Here is a 24,577-nt window from a genome sequence, read left to right on the forward strand (position 1 = left end):
GTGCGGCGGGGACCTGCGCGGCGCCGGGCTGGCCGCCGCGCCTGTCCGCCTGCACTGCCCCTTCCGGCACGGCCACGGGCAGCCCCGCGCCTTCCTCATCAGGCCCACCCGCGGCACCTTCCTGGAGTAACCGCCAGGGGGCGCTGCGGGAGCGGGGACGGGCGTGAGGGGAAAGGGCGGGAACGGGAATGGGAATGGGGAAAGGACGGGGCATGGCACGGGAACGGGAATGGGGAAAGGACGGGGCATGGAACGGGAACGGGAATGGGGAACATGGCACGGGAACGGGGCGGGAATGGGAATAGGGCGGGCACTGAGAAGGAGATGGGAAGGGAATGGAGAGGGGAAAGGGGCGGGCACTGAGGGAATGGGAGGGAAAAGGGAGGGGAATAGGGATGGGAAAGGGGCGGGCACTGCGAGGGAATGGGTGGGGAAAGAGGAAGGGAGTGGGCAGGTAAAGGGAAGGGAAAACGGAAAAAAGGGGAGGGAAGGGGAATGGAAGATAAAGGAAGGGAGAAGGAAGTGAAATGGAAATACAAAGAGGGAAGGACGGGGGAAGGGAAAGGAGGAGGAAATGGAATGAATTGGGAAGACGAGGGCAGGGGGAAGGCAGGGGCGGGACGGCTGAAGGGCTGTCCCGGGACACTCCGGCCCCCTGCTCCTGCAGCGGCTACGACGGGCACTGCGACCTGCACGTGGGCATCACCAATTCCCAGGGTAGGCAGCGCCGCGGGGCTGTGGGAGCGCCCCACCTCCACCCCTGCTGCCCGGGGCACTCCAGCTCGGCATATCCCGGCATGGGGTCATTCCCTGGGAATGATCCCACCTTGCAGCAGAGCTCCAGAGCACATCCATTCCCCTGAATGGATTGAACAGGCGTTGAATGGAATCAACAGGTGCCTTCCACCCCTAGAATGAAGGCTAGGCTTGCTTTAAAGGAATTGAGTTTGAGTTTAACACAGTTTTTGCTAACTCTAAAAACACCCCTAATTAAAAAAACGAAATTAAAAGGCACATTAAAAATCCTATTGGGCTCTACCTAGAGTAGATCCACCCTGCAAAACATCAGATGTATATTTCATACAAAGCCAGTTTCCTTTGGGGGTTAACAATGAAGCCTCATTGTCCTTCAGTTGCTCTGATTACCTAAAGAGCCAAACCTTTTTCAGTCTACACTGTGAGAAGGAGACCAGGTTTTTGCTGGGAGCCAGGACTGCATTTCCTACTGAGCTGAGGGGATGTTGGGTCAGAAAAAAACCCCAGAAGGGCTGTGTGTGTGCTGGCCGTGAGCCTGTGCTGTGTTTGCAGGTGTGGTGTACAACTACGACCAGGAGGGCGTGCACAGGGATGGCAGTGGCTGGGAGCAGTGCATCAGCGTCCCCCTGGTGCAGCCAGACATGTGGGAGCTCCTGCAGCAGTGGGACAAGCTCCTGGAGGAATTCTCCCTGGAAGAGGCCTGGCTCCCTCACAGGTGTGTGGGTGTGTTTGGGATGGGGTTTGGGGTCATTCAGAGCCTGGTGTCCTTCAGGACACCATTCCTGGCAGCCCCACCTGGATCAGCCTCAGCCTGGCCTGGCTGCACAGAATGTTCTGAATTTGAAGTAAAACTCAGCTGCTGGAATACAAAAGCTCTAAAGCAAGAGGTGGCTTTAAGGAATTTTGCATTAAAGCCCCAGTTCAGTGAAACATTACCAGCGTGCTGCTGAGTACAGAAGTCCAGGCTCAATTCCATGGTTATTTTTAGGTGTGTTTGCATTTAAGGGCTGAGCACAGCGATGGGATTCTTGCCCTGTTGTTGTTTTTGATGTCAGTGGTGAGAAATGGAGAGCAGGCTGATTTCTGCTCTTGTGGTGCCAGAGCAGGAAAGCACCACTGCTGGGACTGTCCCTCAGTGAGAGCAGCTGTGACACCGAGCCTGCCTGGGTGCCACCATAAAAGAAAAAAACAACCCATCAAATCAAAAGCACTTTCCAGCAATTCTCTATGTGCTGACTGTAACATTTCAGGGATCAAACATTACCCCCCCCCCCCCCCCCCCTACCCCCCCCCCAATGGAGATGGAAAATTTGATTTAGAGCAGAATTTTTAGACGTTTATGGAGCTGGTAAAACCAGCAGAATTTGTGTCACTTTTACAGTTCCCAGTAAAAGTGCCTTGGCATCAATCACTGGCAGAAAGTCAGAGATGTGTGCATCCTTCTCCTGGCTTTCCCTGGTTTCCATCTGCCACCTCCTGACACAGTGACCTTTTTCACAGCCACACCAGTGACCACTGAACTGAAAACAACTTTAATTAAAATCCTCTGCTTATTTTTTCAGTGGGCAGGAACTGCACTGAACTAATCCTGTAACTCCTTTGGGTTCAGGCCAAGCCTAATCTGTTTTTCTTGAGAGCTTTTCACTTACTGAAGGGTGGTAGAGAAATCACTGCTAGGATTTGAAATCAGCTCCCACTCACCCCTGGTGGCACACAATTAACTCTGGGGCTGCAGGAAAGAGCTGCTGACAATAGCTGGAAGAGCAAAGGTTAACAAGGTAAAAGCCAAAGAAGTACAGAAAATAAGAACTCATTTTTGTCAAGCCTTGCAGCCCTCTCATTTTTACACTCAGAGTTCAGGCTGGGAGGGACCACTTGTGAGGAATATACTGAACCACTGGGAGGGAGGGGGAGTAACTGGAGAGCATTCCTGGAGTAAACATTCCCTGGGAGTGGGGTGGGTGGCAGTGCCCTGCTGAGGGGGTTTGGTGATGGCAGTGCCCTGCTCAGGGGGTTTGGTGATGGCAGTGCCCTGCCTGGCTGCGGGGCTGTTTGTTTGGTGATGGCAGTGCCCTGCTCAGGGGCTGTTTGGTGATGGCAGTGCCCTGCTCAGGGGCTGTTTGGTGATGGCAGTGCCCTGCTCAGGGGCTGTTTGGTGATGGCAGTGCCCTGCTCAGGGGCTGTTTGGTGATGGCAGTGCCCTGCCTGGCTGCGGGGCTGTTTCCCCAGGTACGAGGAGCAGCAGCACAACTGCTACACCTTCGGCCTGGCCTTCATCAACCGCGTGCGGCAGGGCCGGGGCGGGGCCGCCCTGAGCAAGGCCGAGTTCACCGAGCGCTTCCTGCTGGCCCGCACCAGGGAGGCGTCGCGGTACCTCGGCCTGCAGCAGCAGCTGGCTCACAGAGACGTCTACATCGTGCCCTTGGCTGAGCAGGAGCAGGACAGCGTGGCTGGAGCCCACAGCCTGCTGCTGGAGTAGCGATGGGAGAGGAAGGCCTCGGGCTCCGCCTCAGGGGTTAAGGTTTAACGTGGTTAAAAACCAGTAACTTCACCCTGCACCTCAGGGAGGATCAGGATACTGTCAGGGAAGTTACACACACACAATGTACACACGACAGAGAATTTCCATGGGAACTATTCCTGTGGAAAAATGTTTTGTGATTTAACATTCCCTGTGTGCTCTGCAAAGACACTTCACACCAGAAATCAGAACTGCTGTGGAGTTCAGGGCTTTACAAATGAACTGTGGGAACGTCAGCTGCAGCAATTACAAATGGCCTTCTCTGTCACATTTGTTTACTGATGAGTGAAAAAAGGGAACGTATGCTTGTGTGCTGCTAAACCCCACCCCTGTCTGACTGCTAATTTCCTTTCCTTTAATTACTAATAAATATACCAACAGATAAATCCAGCCTCTTTGCCTGTCAGATTTCTTTTTCCATTCTGAACTGCAGGGTAAAGGAAAGAAGCCAAGGTAGAATTCAGATACCTGAATGTGAAGCTGCAAATCCCAAGGGAAGAAACACTTCTCACCCAGATGGGGAAAGGTGCCCAGGCCCCGGAATAAATTTAAACTCTGGGAAGAGTTCCTCAGTTCTGAGCTGTGATTGTAGAAGTTCCAGAGTCCCAAATGCAACAATCAAACCTCTCCCCACATCAAATCTGATTCACCGAGACTCTGAAGTCAGGTTTGTGCTGCCATATCAGAAATACTGTTCCTAATGACTGCAGTGTAGCCACCACTCAAACGTGCACCTTTTTCTCTTTTATATTTTGAGTTGGGATGCAGCTTTTCATCTGTTCACTTACATTTTTCAGTAAAACATTCTCTCCAGTAAACATGATACACCTCATTTTAAACAGCATTTATACACACCAAGCGAGTGTGTTGGTGGAGAATGTTCTGGGCCAACAGTTCATCACGAGCTCAGGTAAAAAACAAGAAGAAATGGTTTTTAAAAGGTGAGGTTTTCTTGTGCAGTCAGTTAAAATTCATCCTGCTCGCTGCGCTCACGGGAGGAAACCCAACGGGACACGATCAGCTCCTGAAATGAAACCCAGCAATTATTAAAGAAAAAACCCCAAAAGCTACAGAAAATCAGTGAGGGATGGGGACTGGGTCTGTAAAACTGATGTGTATTATGTGGCCACTGAGATATTCTAGTAGCTGACTGTTTGCTCCTGAAGAGAGCTGAACTCTCACACACTTTCCCCCTTTTATTTCTGACCTTACCTTAGCCCTGCCATCTCCACAGGGTTTTTAGGAATCCCTAAATGCTTACATGCACTGTATCAGCAACATTCACATTCAGATAGGAGATATGAAATTTACAGAGATCCTGCAAAGCACTTTGCATGACCTGGGGCATGAAGCAGTTTAATTTTATTGCAGCCATGTGTGCAAAACCCAAATCAAGGCAAAGAAGGAGGCACAGTTCTCCCAAGGAGCTGCAAAAAAGCAGGAACCGCTCACCTGAACCTTGATTCTCTTCATGCACTCTGGGGTTGACATCTCCTCTGCAGTCATGTCAGAAGGTCTGATCAAGTAGCACAGCATGAGCTCCTGTGGGCAGCCAGGAAACACAGGAGTTTCAGTGGGTTACGGAAGCACTGTGAAGCTCACACAGAAAATCTCATGGAAATTCCAGTCTCACTGCTTAAAGGAAAATCCTGGGAGATGGAAAGGGCTTTAAAAACAGAAGTGGCTGTCAGGAAACAAGGGTTCCTCAGGTCTTGCTGTTCCTCACACAACTTTTAACATTCCTACAAGTGGCAGAACTTCCGTAATTATTATTTAACAATAATTCTTCCAGGATTCACCTGGATATTGACAAAGGAAACTTCTCTCCCACTGGCAGATCAGCATAGTGTTCAGCAGGAGGATTCTCTTCCCAGCCTCACTCCAAGTCCCTGCCCTTTGCAGCCAAACTTTACCATCCCAAAGCTGGTTTTACCCCAGAGCTCGTACCTTGGAAGCATTTACAGTTGTTCTGTTCAGCCCAGACAGGGACATCCAGCTGAGGGGTCTGCGAAGGGAACCTTCAAAAGTATCATCCACCAACTCAGCAATGACAGAGTAACTGGAAAACACAGCAGGCAGGACAAGTCACAGAAAGGAAACTGGCATTTTCTGAAGACAACACAAGAACTTGGGGCGAAAAACTGGCATTAAACAATCTGCCAGCTTGCAAGCTGTGAAATTGAGTCTTTTTCTATAAGGAAAAAAGGAGAAATACTGAAGTTCTGGATGTGCCCAGTGGTGCCTTTCCTCCCCACCCTTCTGATGTTTGTAGCATTCTCTTTGTCAAAGCCAAGCTGACATTTATAACCAATTTATTATCAAGGAGTTCAACCTGACTAGCCAACAAATAAAGACAATTATCATCCCTTAAAAGTTCTCCCAAATTACATAAATTACCCAGACCACGTATTTTTCTAAGTCAGTATTACAAAATCCAATTATTTTCCTGAGTCCATCATCATCTGAGTACTAAATCCACTGCAGCTTGTAATTTTGAATGCCTGTTATTTATAATCAAATAATTGGTGTCACTTAGCTCCTCTGCTGAAAGGATTTTCACATTCCTGGTGTGAACACAACGTATTTTGAGTGATGAATATGTGCTGAAGCAGTGAAGGTGCTAAATTGGTGTGAGTGAAATTTAACTTAAAGAAATGAGGCAGAAACGGGAGTGTCAAACCTGGCATGGTAGAACGGGGGCCCCTTCCGATACAGCACTGAAATGAAAGAGACACACCTCAGTCACATCAGAGTTTCAGTGGGTTTAACACCAGGGCCCATCAATGTTGTCAAATGTTCTGTACATTTGAATTACCAAGACAAAACTTCAACTCTTCTGAATTCTGCTCGGAGTTGGGTTGTCCCAGCAAGTGGAGAGAGGGAAGAGCAGCAGAGTGACTCAGGGCAGGGCAGTGGCAGGTCAAAGGCAGAAGAACCAGAGGAATTAGCAGGTGTTGTAGGAAAGAGTTGAGGATGGAATGTTTGGCAGGGATGATGAATTCAGCCAGAGCTACACACTGACCTAAAGGACTTGCTCAGCACACGCCCCAGACGTGTCATCACTTCAGCAGGTGAAAACACCCGCTGGGTTGCACACATCCCAACCCCCTGGCTTCAATGCCCGTCTCCTGCAGCAACAGGCATTACTGCACTGCTCACGCTGACACCAGCTAAACGGGCTTCTTGAGCTCCTTAGCAAGGACACCACTAAATACTTCTGCAATATTAAACCCCAACCAATAATACAAAAAAGCCAAGTCCATTCTCTAGCTCCCCCAAAAAGCCCACACCAAGAAAGAGTCCTAGCAGTGAGCTCAGCAGAAGTCCAGCTTCTCTTAAATGGGATGAATGAGGTGCGTGAACTTCAATGGGAATTGGGATCTGGACTCAAACCTGTTATTCTAGAGACTGCTATGTTAACACTGCAGCAGATGTGTTTAGTAGAGGACAGAGAAAGTTGGGAAGGGAATTTCAGTGAAATCCTGTAGGAATTATGAACCTCATGAAGCAAACCAGACCTTCCAAGCTGTCTCTTCACCTCCTGAATATGGGATGTTCCTTACCACTCATCCCAACTTCACTGCCAACCCCAAATGTCCTTTGCCAACTGCAAGCAGCAAAGGCTGCTCCAGCCCTGCAGCTCCTCACCGACTTCTTCTCTGGAGTTCTGCCTTGCCTAGAGGAGGGGTGAGCAGGAAATGATCCCATTTTGGGGGAGGTACTCACAGAGATCCGTGCCATACTTCAGCCCCACCTTGGGCACCCAGCCCTTGCCCCTGAAGTAGTGGTAGGCCATGTAGGTGGTTTTGAAATCAGGCTTCACCTCACTGAACACTTCCCAGAGCTTCACGATGCTCAGGGGCTCCTGCAAACCACACAGCAAGGTCACTGCACTGAGATGAACCAGCCATGCTCTGCTGCACAGCACCACAAACACAAATAGCACAGCAGCCAAATACCAAATACCACAGGCTGCTGCACAGAGCAGCAACTGCAGACAGTAAAACAGACCCTGAATCCAAGGCAGGAACCTGCTGCTCCACTTAGTGGCTCTTTTAGGCAGTTCACAATCAGTCCCACAACATCCCTCCCTGTTAAGGGAAAGGCTGATAAATCTTCAACTAAAAGCACAGATTTGAATTATTATGGCATTACATGAATAATAGCTTGGTAGAATTAATGTTTAAAACTCCAAAGAATTTTGCCATCTCAGGTGTGATTATTTACCATATTATTTCTCATATATTTCCTGCCCAAGTTACAACAAAAATCCTTTCTCTGCAGACAGACAGTGCTTAATTATATTGGTCTTGCTAAACTTAAAGCTTTCAGACTTGTATTTCCTAAATAATACCGGTCTGAAAGCTAATTTCTGAAATAAATACCATTACTTGTAAGAAAATCTTCCCAATTTCTCTGTTTGTTATTTCCTTCTCCAGAATTAACAGCACAAATCACTGCCATATAGGTGAAGATTCAGACCAAACCATACCCAGAGAAAAAGCATCCCCAGTAATCCAAAATGAATCCAATCTCTTACCTCACCATAATAAATACTTAAACATCCCAGAGCATACACCAAGAAAAAAGCCTGAAAAAACAAAAACAAACAGAGGCAGTTTAACTGATAGCTACATTCCTCTTGTAGTTTGTACACAGAGCCTTGCAAGAACAAAGGCTTCATTAAGTTTTTCCAATGTCATCCCTGCTGAAGGCGTGGTGTTAAAAATGACACATAAATATAATTAGAAGCAGCAGAATTGAAAAGTATTCATATAAATGTTGTATTCCTGGTATTGCTATATTTAAGTCCTGTCACTGGCCTCTGTGTCAGTGGGATTACTCACCTAAAGCAAATAGGATTGGACCCTATATTTAACCATCTCATGTAATTATCACAGCATATTAAAGCTAAGTTTAATGACTAAGACAATCCAGGTGCTTAGGAGACACAGGACCCTGTATTTTAGAAACATATTTTCAATGACAGTGTAACATAGATTAAGGTTTACTTTTTCACATGAAAGACAAACTAACTTGCACTGTGCTTGACACATACCTCTTCCAGGCTGAGTTGTAAGTACTCAAAAATGCTAAATGGGTTTTTTCTGCATACTAGTACTTCCTTCTTGACAAGCTACAAGAAAAATTGACTATTATTAAAATGTTGAACTGGAAAAAATACTGAATTCTGAAAGCAGCTTTGTCTAAAAGATTAGATCTTTTTTTCTTACATTCTCTTGCGCATGAGTGGAGTCACCTTCAGCACAGGAGCTGCCTTCTTCCTCCTCTTGCACCAGCACATATTCTGGAGCACATTCCCTTGAGTCCATCCCCTCCCAAGCGCTCTGCTCAGGGCTCTGCTTCCCCTCGCAGCCCCAGAGCACAGGAGGGTCGCTGTGGCAGGACCCTTCAGCCATTTCCCTGGGATGGCCCTGTTCCTGGTTCCCGGAGCCACTCCCACGATCCAGGGCTGCATCATCTCCCTCCTTGGAGCGTCCCTCCTGATGCTCAGGGCTTTGTGCTCCTTCGCTGCCAGCAGATTTCCTGCACAGCTCTGCATTTCCCGGGCCCCCTCTGCTGCAGCTGGCCCCAGGTTGTGCAGCCCCAGCCCCCCCGCGGAAGGGCAGCCCCAGGGGTTTGGTGTAACTCTCCAGCATTTTGGTGATGGAGCAGCTGTCGAGGCCCTGCTCCTGCAGGACACTTTGAGCCCACTGCACACGGCGCTGGTACCTGGGAACACAGAAATGAGGAATTCCAGGGACTGCATCCTTTCATTAACACTTTAATCCCCAGAAGGTTCAGCACACTTCACAGACACCCCCAGCAGCTGCTGGGCACAAATGTGATCAGTGCAGTGGCACTCCAGCTTTTTAGGGAGCTACATGAACACCAGGATTCTGCTGCCTCCTGTCCTGGGCCTCTGTCTGGCCTTTCAATTTCCCTGGCAGCAAACAGCATTGCTGAGCCCTGCCAAGCTGCTGGGCAGCTTCAAGAAGCAGCAGCTTCACCAGGCAGAAAATCCCTTCTCCCAGGAAAATCTTCAGCCTGAATTCTCCATAATTTTGGAATTGGAATTGCAGGATTGAAGCATGGAACAAAAGCCCTCCAACTTCAGCTTTTGCACAGCCAAGGACTGAGAGCAGGAGCTGCAAAACTCTGCTTTAACTGCCCTGGAAACAGCAACGGCACAGCAGAAACACCAGAGGAAAATTCTCCTGCAGAAAGCACCTTTTGGAACCCACCCCTCAGTTAAATCCCTGAGGAATGACAACGATCCCATCACTGAGATATTTACAACTTTCAGCTACTATTTCTAATAGTTTTCAATCATGACAGAGTTTTTAGTGCCTTTTCAGTTCCTTCTCTTGGAAAGTAACATCAATTAATTATTAATAACATGAATAACATTTAATGTTATTGACATAACATTAAGTCAGTTGAAACATGACTCTTCACTCTGTGAAGGTGAAAATGTTGTATAGTATTTTTTATTTCCCTGAACAAAATCCTCAGGCAGCAATTTCAGCCCAGGTAACAAGGACATTAAATGCAAATTCTATGTGTCAACACAAGTGCAAGTCCCCCTGCAGGCTCCTCATAAAGCTGGATAATTCAGGCCTGTGCTCTTTGCTATATAAAAGACACTCCTCTCTGTCCTATTATTTAATTACCATTTAATTTGCACTTGCAGGTCTCTACTGAGGCAGAGCATTTTGTGCACCAATAAAATCACACTTTTATTGATGCTCAGTTTCTGCAAGCAGCAGTAAATGTAGCAGCATTAGTAATAATATGGTTACTGTTTTTCTCACCTAAAATTGAGGGCTGCAGGAGCATAATTTTCAAATTCAAGTGAATTTTTTAGTTATCATAAAATTAAAACCAACTGAGCAACTCACCTGCACATGCTTAATAGTTTATACACTATTTAAGCAGAAAAAAAAAATGGTCCAACACTAAGTTCTGCTAAGTGTACAAACTACCAATGTTAACTGAGACTTAAAAAAAGGTAAAATATCAAAGTATTGTAGAAGTTCAAGAGCTGCTTCAGCTACACCATAAAAATCCAATATTGAAATGGAAGAGATATTTGAAATAGCCTGCCCCAGAAACTTCTTTTCCTGCTCCTCACCTGAATGTTTATTGTGCTTGTAATTGTTATTAATTAATTACCCATTCTGTGCATGCACTCAGCCTTGGCTTCTATTCAGCAATTAACACCTACAAGCCTCCATGCAAAACCACCCTGAGTATCAGCCCTACCCTATTTCTACTTCTTCTAAAGTGATTTATAAATGAAATAATGAGAAAAGAAATAGAAGCAAGTCAGCCTCATTATTTATACAGCCAACAACCTGAAACGCAGCATGAGAAATATAAACATAACAATCTGTTTCCTAAAAATACCAAGAAAAAAAGCAAATTCACTTACTTTTGAGATGTAATTATGGGCATGTTTGTCTTCACACCTGTGTAAAGAAAAATCATACATTGTTTCATCGATGTGAAGATGGTTTTGTGTGATTTTGGTCACTGGGTGATCTGCAGCCTGGGAACTGTCCCCATTTTCAGTCCTCAAAGCCATTTTGGTCCCACTTTTCAAGCAGGGACACAGCAGAACCAGGAAAGGTACAAATGTAACAGCCTGCACAGAGAAGAACTAAACACACTTTTTTCTCCTGACAATTATGGAGGGACAGGATAAATCCAGTGATGGCCTCTGGGACTTCACTGTCATGGGAGAGGTGAGTGAAAAATGAGTTTTTACATAACAGCCAAGAGTGACTGGGCGTGACTGGCTCCAAGCAGACTGAAAACTTCACCAATCCTTCCCTCATCATTTCAGGGACACCGAAATCTGCAGGTTAAACCCAAGGAAAATTAGGGAAAAAGAAGCCCCAGGACGACCCCTTTAATTCAGTCTTCCCAAGCAACAAGTCAGTGAAGGTTTGGGAGAAGGCACTAAGGAATTATCCACATGGATTTCACATTCCTGGATTTTTCCTAGGCACGACAGAGGGGGAGAGAGATATCCTTCACTTGATCCAATCCAGCAGATTATTCTTCTGCATGTAATTTATAAAAATATACCTTCAATAGGTGAGGAAAGGTGAGAAGAGCTACCAGAGCAGTGTGAGGTAAACAGCCCCCACTTACCTCTCCACTTGGCTGCCAGCAGAGGATCTGAAATGCTGAACACTGGCCGGCTCCTGGACAGGATCCCTTTTCCAAAATAGCCCTGCACAGGACAGCAAAAACCAAAATTATCTCATGGCATAAAAATTAACTTCTCTCTCAGTTCTAAAATGTGGAATGGTGAGACCAGCTGGAACAGCTGAGCTCCTGCAGCATTTCAGCCCTGCCTAAAGCTTGTTCAGCTGCTGGTTCAGTGTCAAACACCTGATTTAACCAAGTTTTTAAATCCAATTTAACCTGGAGAGTGTTGGGTCTTTCCCCTGAATTCCAAATATTTGTCAGCCAAAACCTCCCAGCAAATGTTTGAAAACAACGCCTGAAACCAAAGAGATACCACTGCATTAGAATGGTACTCAGACACAACAACCTGAACACAGCTTGCTTCACACAGGAATAAATCACTCTGAAGTTAAAAGAATTATACTTGTAAAACATTAATATTTCAACCCCCTGAGCTTTAAAAACAAGAAAATGCTTTGAAAAGTTGCACAAAATGTTGAAAGGGGACACAAACATGAAGGCTTTGCAGCTGTTTCTTAGATCACAATGTCACTTCATTCCAAAATTCATTTGCTTGGATAAGAATGACTTTTCCCATTTTATGCAGAATATATTTTTTTTGTACTGATTTCAGGTGAGAAGGGAAATATGGAGAATCACAGGAGGCTGAAGGGGCAGGAAAGATAAAGGCAGCAGATTTGAAGCAGTATCATGTTTCACCTGCATGTAAAACACTACAAATATTGTGCAAACAGGGTGCAGCACCTTGTTGTAGAGCTGTTCAATATCCTTGGGGTTCCTCACAATCACATTGTTGTTAATGATCTCAGCCTGGCAGAGTCTGAAATCCTTCCCCCCCACATCCACGGGAAAGGGAGCCTCGTAGGACTCCAAAACTCTTCTTTTCCTTCTTGGGGGGTGAAAAGCTGCTTCTGCCATGTCTTAATTTATTCTCCTAAGAAGTGGAAAGAAAAGATTTAACACTTAGGAATCAAGGTTCACCCATTTTTTTGTATTTCAGCAGGACCCCTCCTACAGCAGCAAATTCTCCGTGGATCCTGCAGGGTGACACAGGTTTAGTGCTGCAACTCTGTCCCCAAACAAACAGAGGCAGGGACGTGCTGGAGATCTCCGATCTGCCTCTGGGGCATCCCCTGCACAGCACACAGGGCTGCTCCTCAGCCCAGAGCTCATGAAGGAAACGCCAGCAATAAAAGAGTAAAATCCATTCAGGAATATAGCAGAGGAATGAGCACAAAAGCAGAAACCATTCACGTGCTTAAATACGAGCCGCTGTGAACAGCGTGAGCTCCAGCAGCGTTCGGGCAGCGCTCCCAGAGCGGGGTGGGGCTGCGGGCGGGACCGGGGGATCCCGGGGGTCCCTTCCAGCTCCGACACCCTGGGGCTCCGTCACTCTGCAGGACAGCCGCGGCCTGGCAGGATTCTTCGCTACACCGGGATCCGCTGTGCCGAGGGACGGCGGGCAGCCATCCCCTCAGGGCTACACCAGGATCCCTCAGGGCTGCACCGGGATCCCCTCAGGGCTACACCGGGATCCCCTCAGGGCTACACCGGGATCCCCTCAGGGCTGTCCCGGGGCCCTGCTCCTGCAGGACACTTTGAGCCCACTGCACACGGCGCTGGTACCTGGGAACACAGAAATGAGGAATTCCAGGGACTGCATCCTTTCATTAACACTTTAATCCCCAGAAGGTTCAGCACACTTCACAGACACCCCCAGCAGCTGCTGGGCACAAATGTGATCAGTGCAGTGGCACTCCAGCTTTTTAGGGAGCTACATGAACACCAGGATTCTGCTGCCTCCTGTCCTGGGCCTCTGTCTGGCCTTTCAATTTCCCTGGCAGCAAACAGCATTGCCGAGCCCTGCCAAGCTGCTGGGCAGCTTCAAGGAGCAGCAGCTTCACCAGGCAGAAAATCCCTTCTCCCAGGAAAATCTTCAGCCTGAATTCTCCATAATTTTGGAATTGGAATTGCAGGATTGAAGCATGGAACAAAAGCCCTCCAACTTCAGCTTTTACACAGCCAAGGACTGAGAGCAGGAGCTGCAAAACTCTGCTTTAACTGCCCTGGAAACAGCAACGGCACAGCAGAAACACCAGAGGAAAATTCTCCTGCAGAAAGCACCTTTTGGAATCCACCCCTCAGTTAAATCCCTGAGGAATGACAACGATCCCATCACTGAGATATTTACAACTTTCAGTTACTATTTCTAATAGTTTTCAATCATGACAGAATTTTTAGTGCCTTTTCAGTTCCTTCTCTTGGAAAGTAACATTAATTAATTATTAATAACATTCATAATATGTTATTGAAATAACATTAAGTCAGTTGAAACATGACTCTTCACTCTGTGAAGGTGAAAACCTTGTATAGTATTTTTTATTTCCCTGAACAAAATCCTCAGGCAGCAATTTCAGCCCAGGTAACAAGGACATTAAATGCAAATTCTATGTGTCAACACAAGTGCAAGTCCCCCTGCAGGCTCCTGATAAAGCTGGATAATTCAGGCCTGTGCTCTTTGCTATATAAAAGACACTCCTCTCTGTCCTATTATTTAATTACCATTTAATTTGCACTTGCAGGTCTCTACTGAGGCAGAGCATTTTGTGCACCAATAAAATCACACTTTTATTGATGCTCAGTTTCTGCAAGCAGCAGTAAATGTAGCAGCATTAGTAATAATATGGTTACTGTTTTTCTCACCTAAAATTAAGGGCTGCAGGAGCATAATTTTCAAATTCAAGTGAATTTTTTAGTTATCATAAAATTAAAACCAACTGAGCAACTCACCTGCACATGCTTAATAGTTTATACACTATTTAAGCAGAAAAAAAAAATGGTCCAACACTAAGTTCTGCTAAGTGTACAAACTACCAATGTTAACTGAGACTTAAAAAAAGGTAAAATATCAAAGTATTGTAGAAGTTCAAGAGCTGCTTCAGCTACACCATAAAAATCCAATATTGAAATGGAAGAGATATTTGAAATAGCCTGCCCCAGAAACTTCTTTTCCTGCTCCTCACCTGAATGTTTATTGTGCTTGTAATTGTTATTAATTAATTACCCATTCTGTGCATGCACTCAGCCTTGGCTTCTATTCAGCAATTAACACCTACAAGCCTCCATGCAAAACCACCCTGAGTATCAGCCCTACCCTATTTCTACTTCTTCTAAAGTGATTTATAAATGAAATAATGAGAAAAGAAATAGAAGCAAGTCAGCCTCATTATTTATACAGCCAACAACCTGAAACGCAGCATGAGAAATATAAACATAACAATCTGTTTCCTAAAAATACCAAGAAAAAAAAAAGCAAATTCACTTACTTTTGAGATGTAATTATGGGCATGTTTGTCTTCACACCTGTGTAAAGAAAAATCATACATTGTTTCATCGATGTGAAGATGGTTTTGTGTGATTTTGGTCACTGGGTGATCTGCAGCCTGGGAACTGTCCCCATTTTCAGTCCTCAAAGCCATTTTGGTCCCACTTTTCAAGCAGGGACACAGCAGAACCAGGAAAGGTACAAATGTAACAGCCTGCACAGAGAAGAACTAAACACACTTTTTTCTCCTGACAATTATGGAGGGACAGGATAAATCCAGTGATGGCCTCTGGGACTTCACTGTCATGGGAGAGGTGAGTGAAAAATGAGTTTTTACATAACAGCCAAGAGTGACTGGGCGTGACTGGCTCCAAGCAGACTGAAAACTTCACCAATCCTTCCCTCATCATTTCAGGGACACCGAAATCTGCAGGTTAAACCCAAGGAAAATTAGGGAAAAAGAAGCCCCAGGACGACCCCTTTAATTCAGTCTTCCCAAGCAACAAGTCAGTGAAGGTTTGGGAGAAGGCACTAAGGAATTATCCACATGGATTTCACATTCCTGGATTTTTCCTAGGCACGACAGAGGGGGAGAGAGATATCCTTCACTTGATCCAATCCAGCAGATTATTCTTCTGCATGTAATTTATAAAAATATACCTTCAATAGGTGAGGAAAGGTGAGAAGAGCTACCAGAGCAGTGTGAGGTAAACAGCCCCCACTTACCTCTCCACTTGGCTGCCAGCAGAGGATCTGAAATGCTGAACACTGGCCGGCTCCTGGACAGGATCCCTTTTCCAAAATAGCCCTGCACAGGACAGCAAAAACCAAAATTATCTCATGGCATAAAAATTAACTTCTCTCTCAGTTCTAAAATGTGGAATGGTGAGACCAGCTGGAACAGCTGAGCTCCTGCAGCATTTCAGCCCTGCCTAAAGCTTGTTCAGCTGCTGGTTCAGTGTCAAACACCTGATTTAACCAAGTTTTTAAATCCAATTTAACCTGGAGAGTGTTGGGTCTTTCCCCTGAATTCCAAATATTTGTCAGCCAAAACCTCCCAGCAAATGTTTGAAAACAACGCCTGAAACCAAAGAGATACCACTGCATTAGAATGGTACTCAGACACAACAACCTGAACACAGCTTGTTTCACACAGGAATAAATCACTCTGAAGTTAAAAAAATTATACTTGTAAAACATTAATATTTCAACCCCCTGAGCTTTAAAAACAAGAAAATGCTTTGCAAAGTTGCACAAAATGTTGAAAGGGGACACAAACATGAAGGCTTTGCAGCTGTTTCTTAGATCACAATGTCACTTCATTCCAAAATTCATTTGCTTGGATAAGAATGACTTTTCCCATTTTATGCAGAATATATTTTTTTTGTACTGATTTCAGGTGAGAAGGGAAATATGGAGAATCACAGGAGGCTGAAGGGGCAGGAAAGATAAAGGCAGCAGATTTGAAGCAGTATCATGTTTCACCTGCATGTAAAACACTACAAATATTGTGCAAACAGGGTGCAGCACCTTGTTGTAGAGCTGTTCAATATCCTTGGGGTTCCTCACAATCACATTGTTGTTAATGATCTCAGCCTGGCAGAGTCTGAAATCCTTCCCCCCCACATCCACGGGAAAGGGAGCCTCGTAGGACTCCAAAACTCTTCTTTTCCTTCTTGGGGGGTGAAAAGCTGCTTCTGCCATGTCTTAATTTATTCTCCTAAGAAGTGGAAAGAAAAGATTTAACACTTAGGAATCAAGGTTCACCCATTTTTTTGTATTTCAGCAGGACCCCTCCTACAGCAGCAAATTCTCCGTGGATCCTGCAGGGTGACACAGGTTTAATGCTGCAATTCTGTCCCCAAACAAACAGAGGCAGGGACGTGCTGGAGATCTCCGATCTGCCTCTGGGGCATCCCCTGCACAGCACACAGGGCTGCTCCTCAGCCCAGAGCTCATGAAGGAAACGCCAGCAATAAAAGAGTAGAATCCATTCAGGAATATAGCAGAGGAATGAGCACAAAAGCAGAAACCATTCACGTGCTTAAATACGAGCCGCTGTGAACAGCGTGAGCTCCAGCAGCGTTCGGGCAGCGCTCCCAGAGCGGGGTGGGGCTGCGGGCGGGACCGGGGGATCCCGGGGGTCCCTTCCAGCTCCGACACCCTGGGGCTCCGTCACTCTGCAGGACAGCCGCGGCCTGGCAGGATTCTTCGCTACACCGGGATCCGCTGTGCCGAGGGACGGCGGGCAGCCATCCCCTCAGGGCTACACCGGGATCCCTCAGGGCTACACCAGGATCCCTCAGGGCTGCACCGGGATCCCTCAGGGCTACACCGGGATCCCCTCAGGGCTGTCCCGGGATGCCCTCAGGGCTGCTCCGGATCCCTCAGGGCTGTCCCGGGATCCCTCAGGGCTACACCGGGATCCCTCAGGGCTGTCCCGGGATGCCCTCACGACGGCCGGGCCCTGCTGCAAGGCCCGCATCTGGCCCGGGGCGGTCCCGGTGGGTTCGGGGGGCAGCGTCCGGTCCCGGTGTGTTTGAGGGGCAGTGTCCGGTCCCCGGGTGTGCCGGTGGGTTTGAGGGGCAGTGTCCGGTCCCGGGGTGTCCCGGTGGGTTTGAGGGGCAGTGTCCGGTCCCCGGGTGTCCCGGTGGGTTTGAGGGGCAGTGTCCGGTCCCCGGGGGTTCCGGCGGGCTTGGGGGGGCGGTTCCGGCGGCTACACCGGGATCCCCTCAGGGCTACACCGGGATCCCCTCAGGGCTGTCCCGGGATGCCCTCAGGGCTGCTCCGGATCCCTCAGGGCTGTCCCGGGATCCCTCAGGGCTACACCGGGATCCCTCAGGGCTGTCCCGGGATGCCCTCACGACTGCCGGGCCCTGCTGCAAGGCCCGCATCTGGCCCGGGGCGGTCCCGGTGGGTTCGGGGGGCAGCGTCCGGTCCCGGTGTGTTTGAGGGGCAGTGTCCGGTCCCCGGGGGTCCCGGTGGGTTTGAGGGGCAGTGTCCGGTCCCCGGGTGTCCCGGTGGGTTTGAGGGGCAGTGTCCAGTCCCGGTGGGCTCGGGCAGACCGAGCCGGGCCGTTCCCGCCGCCCGCGCGCGCCACGCACCGTCACTGCCACCGTCACCGCCGCGCCGCCACTGCGCCTGCGCACTGAGCCCGCGCGGGAACGGCCCCGCCCCGAGCCCGCCCAGCCCCGCCCGTGGGTCCCGCCCCGCTCCATTCCCGGTCCCGCTCCTTCCCCGCCCATCGGTCCCGCTCCATTCCCTGTCCCGCTCCTTCCCCGCCCATCGGTCCCGCTCCATTCCCGGTCCCGCTCCATGCCCGCCCATCGGTCCCGCTCCGTTCCCGCCAGGGGGTTCGGTCCCGCTCCGTCTCCGGTCCCGCTCCATGTCCGGTCCCGCCTCAGCCCCGCCCGTGGGTCCCGCCCCGCTCCATCCCCGGTCCCGCTCCATTCTCGCCTGGGGGTTCGGTCCCTCTTCGTCCCAAGCCCAGAGGGAGATCCGGTCCGTGCCGAGGGGTTCCGGTCCTGCTTCACCCCCGTCCCGCTCCATCCCTGCTCCAGGGGAGGTTTCGGTCCCGCTCCATCCCGGCCGTGCGGGCCCGGTCTCGCTCGGGTGTCCCGCCCTGGCAGAGGTGGGGCCGCGCTGTCCCGGCCCCGAGCGAGGGATGCTCCAAGCAGGAAGGGACAGGGAATGTGCTCCCGGCTCCGCTGCGGGGCTGTCCCCGCCGGGATGCGGAGCTATCCCCGCCGGGATGCGGGGCTGTCCCCGCCGGGATGCGGTGATGTCCCTGCCGGGATGCAGGGCTGTCCCCGCCGGGATGCGGGGCTGTCCCTGCCGGGATGCGGGGCTATCCCCGCCGGGATGCGGGGCTGTCCCTGCCGGGATGCGGGGCTGTCCCTGCCGGGATGCGGGGCTATCCCCGCCGGGATGCAGGGCTGTCCCTGCCGGGATGCAGGGCTGTCCCCGCCGGGATGCGGGGCTGTCCCCGCCGGGATGCAGGGCTATCCCCGCCGGCATGCAGGGCTGTCCCTGCCGGGATGCAGGGCTGTCCCCGCCGGCATGCAGGGCTGTCCCCGCCGGGATGTGCTGATGTCCCTCCCGGGGACAAATCACGCGTCTCTGGCCAAGGGAGAGAAGCCTTTGGAGCGAGCGATGAGCTCCTCGGGCAGGAGGCACGCGGAGATGATTAATTAGCGGTGTGAGGACGCAGGGACGATGTTCCGCTCGTTCGGCTCCGGGACAAAGCCCGAGGCTCGGCGGCCACCCGGGACAAGGCGCCGCTGTCCCGCCGCTCAGAGCCAGCTCGGCAGGACAGGCTTGTGCAACTATAAAATAAAAGCACCTGAATAAAATACAAAGCATTTTCACTATTTAGGACCCGGTATCTCTATTTCTACAGCTTGAGCACTGCTTGTCAAACCCAGGGTGACACCTTCACCTGTAACACTCCTGCTCCTGTTTGAGATTACCCTGGGAGGTGCCACTGTCACACAAAGAGTCCAGGGACACAGACTCTCAGCAGAGAATTCTGATTCCAGCAGAGATCAAGGAATTCCCTGATGAAAAGCTGTAATAATATGTCCTTCTTAGGAGGTATTTTATCTCCCATTCCTGTTTTTTATGGTGAGCCAAAGGGCAGGCAGTAGTGATTACAGGGCCAGACAGGAATTATTGCACAAAACATGAGAACACTTAGCTTGTGTTCTTACAGTTATTGCCTACAGAGGTTCACTTGATACACCAGCTCAGGACTTTCAATTTGTTTTGATGTTGATTTGCATAAAAAGCGTTGAAGGAAAACCTCAAAGGGGCCTGATGTGTTCCTGTCACCAGAGATGCTCTGGTAACTTCGGGTTCATTCTCAGAGCTCTGCCATTAAAATACCCAAATTAAAATATTCCAGGCAACAAAATGAAACTGACCCAGCATCAAAAACGTCACTCTGAATCAAAATTCCTTATAAATTGGTCAAACCAAGTCTCACTTGAATGAAAGTGGGTTTATCTCTGCCAGCTCTATCTGGATTTGCTCTTTGTGCAGACACATTTACTATGAGACGTTCCCCGCAGGGAGAAGCAGACAAAACACGAGGAGCTGCAGGCCACTCACATTTCATTATCAGCGGGCAGCCTTGGGGAGAAGCCACGGCCAGACCCTCAGTTAGCTCACTCACACTCCTGTTTGCTCAGCCCATTATCTGCTCCCGTTCCTGATAAGCCCAGAGCAAGCTGCAGCCAGGACTTGCTGTCTGAAGGACAAGCTTCGGGTGAGTCACACCACGTTTCTTTTATCTATCGATTTCTTCTGTCAGTAATTGCACAGACACTCTCACCAGTGTCTGCGTGTCCCTGTTTATGATGAGGCAGCACCCCAGTGACAGGCTCTGCCCTCGGGGTCACGGCGCATCCCAGGGAGTCAGGAATGTCACTCTGCTGTCAGGAGCCACCGGCAGAGGGACGAGGCTGCAATCACCCAGTCTAGAAATGGTGAAACGCACAGAACAGACCTGCATTGTCCTGCAGGACCGCTGGAATACGGGAGGAGCAAAATAGCGTTGTACCTGTGAGTGAGGACAGCTCTGAGGATCGCACCGTGTCCGTCACCGGCACTTCTCAGAGCAGGTTAAACAAGCATCGCTCAGGAGCAGTACAAATAAAGCTAATCCTGCCTCGAGACACAGGGCTGCGCTAAAAGCCCTGGAGATCCCTTAGCTGGGAGTTTTCAGGGTTGATTTTCCCTTCCCGAGCGCTCCTGCCGTGTCTGCAGAGAAGGAGCTCCCCGGTGCCCTGCAGCTCCTCCGAGCCTGCCCCGGCTCTGCCCTGCGAGCCCCGCTCCCCTCGCTGGGAATGGCCCGGGAACAGAGAATTCCCTGCTGCCTCTGGCCCGTTCAGTGCCCTACCGCACAGCATTCAGTTGCTCACCATTTCTTGAGACTCGGCTGATTTATTGCATTGTTAAATTAAGGTCCAAGGCGACGCCAGCTTCTGACAAGGCTGACAGGACTCTTCCCTAAATCACCGTGGCTGTAACCCTTCAGCCTTGACACAGTTGCCTTTGCAGCCTGACTCTCAATGCCCCATTGTCTGCACTGCCAGCCCCAGAAATTCAGATATAGATCCCAGAAATATGGATATAAATATGGAAATGTTATGGCATCTGTGTCACATCCAGTGTGCCCACAGGAACCCCTCTGAGCTCCCAGTGTCTTTCCAGGGGGAGGATGCTCCTGCTCTGTGCTGTCCCGGGATTTCTCAGGCCCTGGTGGAGGAACAGAGCTGAGAACCAGTTCCAGTGGCAGGACATGATCTCCCTGCCAGGCTCATGGAACTCCTCCTGTGACCACACACGTGGTGATTTCCTCTAAAATCTGTACAATATTTGCAAGGCTGTGCTCTCGGCCTGCCTGTGGTTTGTGTCCTTCCACAGGCACTGTTTCATTGTGAAGCCCATCTGGAATCATTTGGAAGAAATATTCCATTTATAAAATAGGAGCTTATTTTGTATTAAATGAACTAATATTTTAACAGCTAATATTAACGAGTTGCTGTGCTGTGAAGTTTCTACCCCAGTGAAATGGAGTTGCCATGTGCAGGAAGGTACAGGGGAGTTTTGTTATCCAAGATGGTTTTTTGAGTGTTTGGGGATTTTAGAGGCAGTTGGGAGTTAATTCTCAGTCCTACCTCAGCCAAAACATACAGGCCAGGTACTCCTTAAGTACATATTTTACATGCTTAGGCTTATTAAAAGAAACAGAAATGTCAGCCTGTAAAACTATTTGCCCATGTAGAAAGCTACTCATAAAATCATAAAAGAATGATCTGTTCTTACAGTGTCTTTAGGTAATTTTGGAACCTGTGCCAAAGAAGAAAAGGGTTTTGCATGGAGCCCCATGAAATTCAAGTCATGATTTGTCATTGTAATAATTTCTGTCTGGCTTTGACAGAATGTTCCTGTAAAATTTTGTTATCCCATCTGAGTTGTAATCCACAAAACCCCCATGATGACACTCTCCTTTCTGGATTTTCTTTCTCACAAGGTGATGTGGACAGCAGTGGGAGGATGGGCTGTAGTTATTTACATTAGCCAGTTCCAGTTTCCCCAGACTGACAGAAATTCCCATGGAAATTCTGGTTACATTAACTTTGACAGAGATATGGGACTGTTTTTGGAAACTTAAAAAAAAAAACAAAACAACTAGGGAATACTTTTCATTCTTATTAACATGCACCATCTTAATTTTGTTTATTAAAGAAATAAATCAAGGTTAGTTTCTGCTTAGTTTCAGATGGTTTTCACAGGAGACAAAAAAAGAGAAGTCAAATATTGGCCAAGCATCAACCCAGCGAGGAATCCCATAATAGCAGCAATCCCAAGGTGGATGGCAGTGAAGGGAACAGCATGAGAAAAGAGGATTTTAGAGATGAGTATGGCATGGGTGTATTTGCTTCAGACATGGACAGTGATTGTGTGTTCTTGGAGATTAAACACACTTGGATGTGGAATTCTTGCAGGATCCATCCCATCCCATCCCCTCATATCCCATCATATCCCATCCCATTTTCCCATCCCATTATCCCATTATCCCACTCCATCCCATCAGGGCTCTCTGAGGGCATCCCACTCACTCCCTGCCCTCAATTTTTTTTCCAAATTTTGTTCCAGATGCGTTAGAAAATAGGTGAACATTAATTGAAAATGATGTGAACATTATTTGAAAATGGTGTGAACATGAGCTGAAAATGGTGTGAACATTAATTTTCTCTGCATCCAGCCTCCCCAAAGCCACTGCTTCCCTTCTGCCCCTGGAAACAAATGCAAAAGCTCTGAGCTGGCCACTCCAGGGGGAATTGAGGGCACTTAAACCCCCTGATTTTCACCCAGCCCTGGGCTCCAGTGCCAGATTTATTTACCTTTTGTTGAAGAACCATTTGTTTCTGCATGGCTCATTAGTTGTTCTGCTCCATCAGTCCCCTGGGCGAGCTGCTCAATGAGGCAAAGCTTCTGCTTGGCCAAATCCTGACTCCCTCACCTTCACCTCGTGTGGCTCAGCGCTGGGCTGGGCACTAAACTCCACATTCCAGCAAGATGAGCAGTAAAAGTTCATTTTTTTGGTGTGTATTCCAGCTGGAAAGAGCGCCGTAAGAGCTGCGTGTCTCCACTAGGTGTCCATGTTTCAGCATTTTCATTTAGGGCTCCACTCTGCAAAATGCAGAGCAGTTGTTCTGCTCCATTGCCAGATGTAAATGGGAGATAGATTTTCAAATTAGTCAAGGGTGCACCTGGGCCTGCACCTCAAAAGGCACAAAACACTCAAAAACCCCTTTAAATTGCACATCTCAGACACTCAAACCAGCCCTGTAAGGGCTGGCAGACTTTTCACATATTGATTTTGTTATTGCCTTTCTTGCTTTTTCTAATGTTTTTCAAATCATTACATGCTTTGTATTGACTTGTAGGAACAAACAGAAAAAACTTCCCAGATTTTTAGTGGGTTTTTAAAGTCTTCTTTAATTTGAGTCCCACTTTTTCTCTGCACAGCCTTTTTTTTGCATTCAGGTGAGCACAGAGCCCTAAAGCAGTGGCTCAGAATTTTAGAAACACCTGCTTAATTGTCAAATAACTGCTTTGCTCATTACATTTCTCTTCAAATATTGATGCCTAATATTTACCTACTTTTCCTGGCTGTCTAAGGCAGAGTTTTGTGCACTGAGTGAGCACAGGGACTTTTTCATGCTCCCAATTTTAAACAAACTGTGGCTAGCAGCCTTTGGTGCTCATTTATAGAAGGTGTTTTTCACTGCTTGTTTTTGTCATTTGCAAACCCATTCATTAATAAGAGGCCAGAGAGCAGTGATTTCATTCAGATACAAGGGAATTCCAAGGAGCTGAAAAGAAAGCCTTATTTAAGATTACTGGATTCCCTTCTAGGAATAACCCAGCAGACTTTTTTTTTTTTTTTTTCTTTTTCTTTTCCGTTTTTCTTCTGGTTTCCCAGGCATTTTCAGTTTATTAAATGTAAGGGATAGACTATTTAATATTTTAGAATTTTAGGGAATTCTATGTGCCACAGTACTTTAAGGCAGCTTCCAGGACCACATGCAAACAAGGCTCTGGTGATTTATAATTCCCATAGCTGGGAGTGTAACATCTAAAACTGAGTTTGACTCCAAAACTTTTACCTCATTTATAATGCTAAGGAAGCAGAATAGGTTCTTTTATTATAGAACAAAACCAAAATCCGGTGTCACTCCATCTAATTTGGGCTGTGCCTTATCCAGGAATGTGCTTTAAGATTTCTCTGCACAGCAACAATCCTGTGGAACTCAGATTTTACCTGAAATGTGTCTCAGAGCTCATCCCAAACGCTCTCCAGGTTCATGCATCACAGCTGACAGAAGGACAAAATAACAAACAAATCAAGGAAAACCCCGAAATCATCACATTCTAAGAACTGAAATAAATAAACCAACTTGTTGCCAAAGGTATATATGTTTTTAAATACAAAAAAACCCACCCAGAACATCCTCTTAGGGAATATATCCCAATCTGCAATATTTACTTTCCGTTTGTTTAATAACAGGAAAAGCCTCGTTGCTTCTTTTGTTGAGTTTCACATGTCAGCATCTTAATATTCCTCTGGTATTCTTGAAACTTTTACCAGGAAGAAAACAGTGCCATGGCCTATACTAGGAAACGTTCTGTTTATTTGAAATGCCTTTATGAGCACACAAAGGCAAACAATTGCTGCCATAAAC

General features: G+C 48.0%; 3 protein-coding genes across 3 annotated transcripts; 1 reads left to right on the plus strand and 2 right to left on the minus strand.

The window, feature by feature from the left end:
* The first annotated feature begins 503 nt into the window (after positions 1-503).
* MKRN2OS (MKRN2 opposite strand) lies at positions 504-3,655 on the plus strand. Its single transcript, XM_041427567.1, has 3 exons — positions 504-717; positions 1,309-1,471; positions 2,986-3,655. The coding sequence occupies exons 1-3, from the start codon at positions 528-530 to the stop codon at positions 3,233-3,235; spliced, it is 603 nt and encodes a 200-aa protein (XP_041283501.1). The 5' UTR covers positions 504-527; the 3' UTR covers positions 3,236-3,655.
* Positions 3,656-4,106: 451 nt separating this feature from the next.
* On the minus strand, positions 4,107-12,426 carry LOC121348251 (tRNA-splicing endonuclease subunit Sen2-like). The gene is made up of 11 exons (XM_041427566.1): positions 12,242-12,426; positions 11,438-11,519; positions 10,713-10,749; positions 8,512-9,010; positions 8,337-8,414; positions 7,818-7,868; positions 7,004-7,142; positions 5,958-5,994; positions 5,225-5,336; positions 4,730-4,819; positions 4,107-4,301 (listed from the first exon to the last, which is right to left on the minus strand). The coding sequence occupies exons 1-11, from the start codon at positions 12,413-12,415 to the stop codon at positions 4,242-4,244; spliced, it is 1,359 nt and encodes a 452-aa protein (XP_041283500.1). The 5' UTR covers positions 12,416-12,426; the 3' UTR covers positions 4,107-4,241.
* Positions 12,427-13,020: 594 nt separating this feature from the next.
* On the minus strand, positions 13,021-17,963 carry LOC121348247 (tRNA-splicing endonuclease subunit Sen2-like). The gene is made up of 5 exons (XM_041427563.1): positions 17,927-17,963; positions 16,353-16,542; positions 15,549-15,630; positions 14,824-14,860; positions 13,021-13,123 (listed from the first exon to the last, which is right to left on the minus strand). Exons 2-5 carry the CDS (start codon positions 16,524-16,526, stop codon positions 13,021-13,023), a joined length of 396 nt encoding a protein of 131 aa, XP_041283497.1. The 5' UTR covers positions 16,527-16,542; positions 17,927-17,963.
* Between the last annotated feature and the right edge of the window lie 6,614 nt (positions 17,964-24,577).

Source organism: Onychostruthus taczanowskii, unplaced genomic scaffold, assembly GCF_017590055.1.
Source record: "Onychostruthus taczanowskii isolate IOZ18803 unplaced genomic scaffold, ASM1759005v1 scaffold116, whole genome shotgun sequence".
Lineage (NCBI taxonomy): Eukaryota > Metazoa > Chordata > Aves > Passeriformes > Passeridae > Onychostruthus > Onychostruthus taczanowskii.